General features: G+C 39.5%; 1 protein-coding gene across 3 annotated transcripts; it reads left to right on the forward strand.

Annotated features, from left to right (window-relative positions):
* The first annotated feature begins 452 nt into the window (after positions 1-452).
* LOC122067808 (mavicyanin-like) lies at positions 453-4,456 on the forward strand. 3 transcript variants are annotated; one of them, XM_042631649.1, is made up of 4 exons: positions 454-591; positions 2,398-2,461; positions 3,652-3,949; positions 4,028-4,456. In XM_042631649.1, the coding sequence occupies exons 3-4, from the start codon at positions 3,700-3,702 to the stop codon at positions 4,342-4,344; spliced, it is 567 nt and encodes a 188-aa protein (XP_042487583.1). In that variant the 5' UTR covers positions 454-591; positions 2,398-2,461; positions 3,652-3,699; the 3' UTR covers positions 4,345-4,456. The 3 variants fall into 3 exon arrangements, with proteins under 3 accessions (XP_042487585.1, XP_042487583.1, XP_042487584.1); XM_042631650.1 differs by lacking the exon at positions 454-591 and adding an exon at positions 1,940-2,067; XM_042631651.1 differs by lacking the exon at positions 2,398-2,461 and having other exon boundaries at positions 453-591.
* Positions 4,457-4,974: the final 518 nt, after the last annotated feature.

Genomic DNA, 4,974 nt, shown 5'->3' on the forward strand with positions numbered 1-4,974 from the left:
TTAATCGTACCATGCCCGTCCTAAGTCCTAACTAAATGGGCGTTCACAATATAATTCTAGATAATGGCTGAGCCCGATTAAACCCGATGGAGACCAACCCTGTCCGACCACTTGACACCCCTACTTGCAATCAAGGGAAGGATCCACAGGTAAATCCAAGCCCTGATGAGGGTGAAATAGTCATATTATAAGGAGATGAGGCCAACGACTTTTGGTATCCCCATTTTGCTTTTTTTTTCTGAGAACTTGTAGAAGTGGGGATTTCTTGTCACGATATGGGTCGAGAGGGAGCTGGGAGTGATGCTTCTGCACAGGTGAACAAGACCAGCTCTACTGCTACAGCTGCATTATCTCAGTTGCTATTACCATAGCTGCCACCACGTACATATCTATTTGTACTATTCAATGGAAACATAGAGAGAGAGAGAGAGAGAGAGAGAGAGAGAGAGAGAGAGAGAGAGAGAGAGAGAGAGAGAGAGAGAGTGGGCCTTCACGACTCGGGAAGAGGAGGGGAGGCTTCCATGGCTTAGTGAAGAAAATTTCAGATCTGGAAAATTTTCAGAAAAAGAAAAGAGAAAGGAGAAGGAGAAGGTAAGTGTCTTAGAAGCCCTATTCTATATTAGTTTCTTTTCTTGCTTAACCCCTTTTTACCACTCATTTTCCATGGGAAAAAATGGGCTTAAATGGTTATTGTTTTGCTGTATTACATGGGGAAGAAGAAGAAGGGTTGATTGGAGGCTTGAGGTCAAAAGGCCAAGGAGAGGGGGAGAGTTGAACGTAGAGAAAAGGGAGGAGGGGAGAGAGAGGGAAAGAGGTGGCGTGAGATCGGATCGGGTTCTCGTATGAGAAAAATCTTCTACGTTCCTGATCTGTGGATTTGAATCCATTAAACGCAGAGAAAGAAAATAAATTCTAAATCCATGGACAAGAGACATACAAGAACAGATTCGAATTCTACCGTGAGCACCTCTCTCATCTACTCTAGTGCATCTGTGTGGTCAAAGGGGGGAGCTGCTGATGTGGCTCCCATACCACTGATTTGAAACTCAGAAATAAACGTACGGAGGTTGAAGATGATAGACCTAAGCTTTGGTCTATAAAAATATGGACAAAGGTTATGGGCTTTTGTATGGGCCCTAATTATATGCATTAGATGGACCTATGTGCAAAATATAGTGTTGGACTGTTGTGTCAAAACATTAAAAATGTAAACAATGACATGCAAAATGGGACTTGACTTTCGCAAATTATGGGCTGAATGGTGTATAAGAATGAGAACGTATGCTTAGAAACAGAATTAAAACGAGTAGGTTTGACGGCTAATTTTGAAAGTAAATGGTAGACTTGGGATTTTTTCCACCCATGACGTCCTCATTTAATGGTGATTAATTAAAATACAGCGGTTAATTGCAATAAATCTTAAATGAATGGGTGGTTCAGGTAAACTTTTCGAACTTTTGGAATGTAAAGCAATCTAGTCATAGTACCGGGGTATCCAAATACTTTTTCCTCCCCGGGTCTTTACAACTGAGAAATAATGATTAAATGAAATTAAATGAATTAAATAAAATAAGCTAGGGTTTTTTTTTTTTTTGGGGGGGGGGGGGGGGTGCGTTTGAAGAAATGAGCTATGATTTGGTTCTGTCATAATTATTGAGACATTTGATTAAATATATGATGAACCTATAAAGTGGGGTGAGGGACTATTTTAAGTATATGGAGTTAGGACTCTTATGTGGGCTTAACTGATATTGATTGACCTATTGGATCCAAGAGAATAAGGACCACTCTAATTAGGAAACTTCTAGCCCTATTCTATTGTGGGAATGGAATAGAGTTTAGGAATTCTATTATATATAGAATACTGACGGTCCCTGCAGCTATTACTTCATAATAATATTTTGGGAGCACTGCTTTCTCACAGAGCTAGTGTAGAGACAGAGAGAAGATCCCATAGTAAGAGGCTGCAGAAGATCTCAGTAGAATGCCCCGTATTGCGTGGTTTTTCATCATAGTTCGTGGTACAAGCGTCAACCTTGATTTAGGGACTTTATTCACGCTCAACGGGTATGTGATCGATTTCTTTCCATTATTCATTCTTGTATTATATACACTATAGGTCATTCAAATGATTCTAGGATTTAGAATCACTAACATTTGGACCCAATAACATGATGAGAACCTGATCGAGTTTAATATAGCATGGAAATATCAATTTGAGAAAAATTATGGACTGAGGAGCTAATATAACTTATTACAACTATAAAATATTTTTAAAGGATAATGTACATAATACTATTGCTAACCCTAAATATAAACGTAAGCTATATGATGACAAAACTATAGATTTGATCTGAATTGCAATGAAACCCTAACTTGAAGGATATACCTATGTAGGTGACATGACCAAAGAGTGAAGTACACAAGAGAGAGTTCTTCCCAGTTTTCTCTGGGCATTGAGGTGAGTGGGACATACATGATTCTCATTGTTTTACCATACTTGTGTTGTGATGTGTGTATATGCATATAAGTAGTTATTCATGTTTGTTCATACATGTGAGGTTGGCTTTTGGAATGCAAATTTGAAATGAGCATTGGTAGGTTTTGGAATGAATGCATGTAAGATTCACTTACAAAATCGTTACACACATGTGATGATGTGGATATATACTCCATTGTAATGGCATGCCACATATATGCTATGATTCATATTGATGATGTGAAATATGATATGTTTGTTCTCACTTAATGGATAAGATTGTAGTTATGGAAATATGACTTGATAATTTTGGTTGATTAGTATACTTTACTTGGTAAATAACGTGTGAATGATACCCATTGGCTGTCAACCCTTCTTAGTAGGGGGTTAGGTACTAGAAGGGATGTTGATCTCGTACTAATTCTGTGATTTGGAGTATTGTTTGGTGCTATGGCAATCGAGATAGTACAATGCGCATCCTTAGGATTCCCTCCATGGGTGGGGACAGATGGAGTGAAATTGGATGTAAGAATACTGTGGTTGTGCCTCTGAGGATGCCTTGGTGGAACCAACCAAGATGCCTTGAAAATGTAACCCATTTTCCAAGATAATGTGATTCGAGATTCCTAGTGTGTCAGCTGGAAGGCCTGATTGAGATCAAGGTGAGAATAGTGAAGGGTAAAATTCACGGTCGAGGATCGCGGTGCATCCCTGCTTTTGCGCATTGACAGATAAAAAAAAACCTAAACCTAAAATAAATTAAGTGATGAGTTGACATACATGATTTGAGCTGATGTATTTATGTATTCGATTGTACATTGTGTTTTCAAAATTATGCAAGTATTGTTTAAATGCTTGTCTTGTTAGAAGACCATATGATAAGGACGGAAAAAAAATTTGTTGTTGCTTGGGTTTTAGCTATTTAGTAGTTAAGGGAATGGAATCTCGGGCAGGTTTGAAAATACCTACCTTGGGTGAATTTTTCCACCTTTACCCTAAGATTCCATTCCCCTAGCTGGTAACAGGGGTTGCAGCTACTTGGCTACTACAGCCTAGGTTGTAGTCAAGTTTCGTTCAATAAGAACATGTATTTTGAAATGCCACATGCATCTTGTCATGTTTTACTCACTGAGCTGGTTAGTTCACCATATTTATACAATCATTGTTAACAGAGACTAGAGGGACGAGCAGGTGAACCCAGATAATAACAGAGGAAAAAGATGGCTTCGTGCATGGGTTGTTTATTTGGATGCGTATTTATCTTGGCAGCTCTGCTTCAGGCGAGTCTAGGATCGATTGTACCTCCTTCTAACTTCTCACATAATATTTGGACTGCCAACGGAACGTTCAAGATCGGCAATTGGACCGTCCATGTTGTCGGAAACAGTCTAGGATGGACTGTTCCTCCTTCTAACTTCTCATATGATGCTTGGGCTGCCAACCAAACCTTCATGGTCGGCGATAAGCTATGTACGTCAGATCATCTTTCTGTCTCTCTCTCTCTCTCTCTCTCTCTCTAATTTGATGTTTATATTGTCGGTCGTGCAGTGTTCAACTTCACAAATGGTACACAAGACGTGGGTGAGTTCTCAAAGGCAGATTATGAATCTTGCAACGTCAGTGTTTCGAACTCCATCGATTCTGTCGTGACAGGAATCGGAGCAGCAGCATATTACAACATTGGAACGGCAGGAGAACGCTACTACTACACGTCCACCATTGGCGGTCATTGTCAAAAGAACCAGAAGCTAGCAATCACCACTTATGGTACTCACAGCTCTGATGCCTCCTCTCTCGCTGTTGGCGGCTTCTCTCTTCTTCTTCTTCTTCTTCTGCTACCCACTTTCATGGCTTTCTTTTATTAGAATGTTTACTACAGCATCATTTGTTTTCTCGAGCCTCTTCCATGATTTGAATAGGTAAACCTTGTAAGGTATTTTGGTAATTTCCAATCAACGTTCCTTCAGTTCCTTTGGATGATTTCTTTCATTGTCTTTGGCTCATAAGAGAACTCCCAACTATAAATTAGACCTTAGACATTGTTCATATCACCACACTCAATTTTCGTGTCATAAAATGGGGTGCCTACAAGAGCCGATGGAGTGACTTGAATGAGAAATTGAACAACCTTCACAACTCCACCCATGAGTCATTGCACTTGACTTAAGAGCCACGTTGATTGTAATACAATTACCCAATAAGTTTAAGGATTGTAATACAACCCCTACTTTGAATCCAATATGGTGGCCCAATAAACATTAGGTTAAAATGATTATGAGCCAAGCGTGTCCCACATTAGACAGTGGACCGCACTGTACTACAAGATTTCACTTTTGAAAACCAGCCCATTTATCTGGTGGGCCCAGGACTGATATGTATCGTATTGTATCAGTTTTGAATCAGCTTAGGTATCGGTCTATATTGGCCGTATATTGGCCGTATCAGTCGATTCTGTCCTAAAAATACCGATATCATACCATTTTTATATTTTACCA

The sequence above is a fragment of the Macadamia integrifolia genome, unplaced genomic scaffold, assembly GCF_013358625.1.
Source record: "Macadamia integrifolia cultivar HAES 741 unplaced genomic scaffold, SCU_Mint_v3 scaffold3135, whole genome shotgun sequence".
Lineage (NCBI taxonomy): Eukaryota > Viridiplantae > Streptophyta > Magnoliopsida > Proteales > Proteaceae > Macadamia > Macadamia integrifolia.

Coding starts and splice junctions, on each gene's coding strand:
- LOC122067808 (XM_042631651.1), top strand. CDS start 3,700: ATGGCTTCGTGCATGGGTTGTTTATTTGGATGCGTATTTATCTTGGCA. Junction 3,950..4,027: donor CATGGTCGGCGATAAGCTAT/GTACGTCAGATC, acceptor TCGGTCGTGCAG/TGTTCAACTTCACAAATGGT.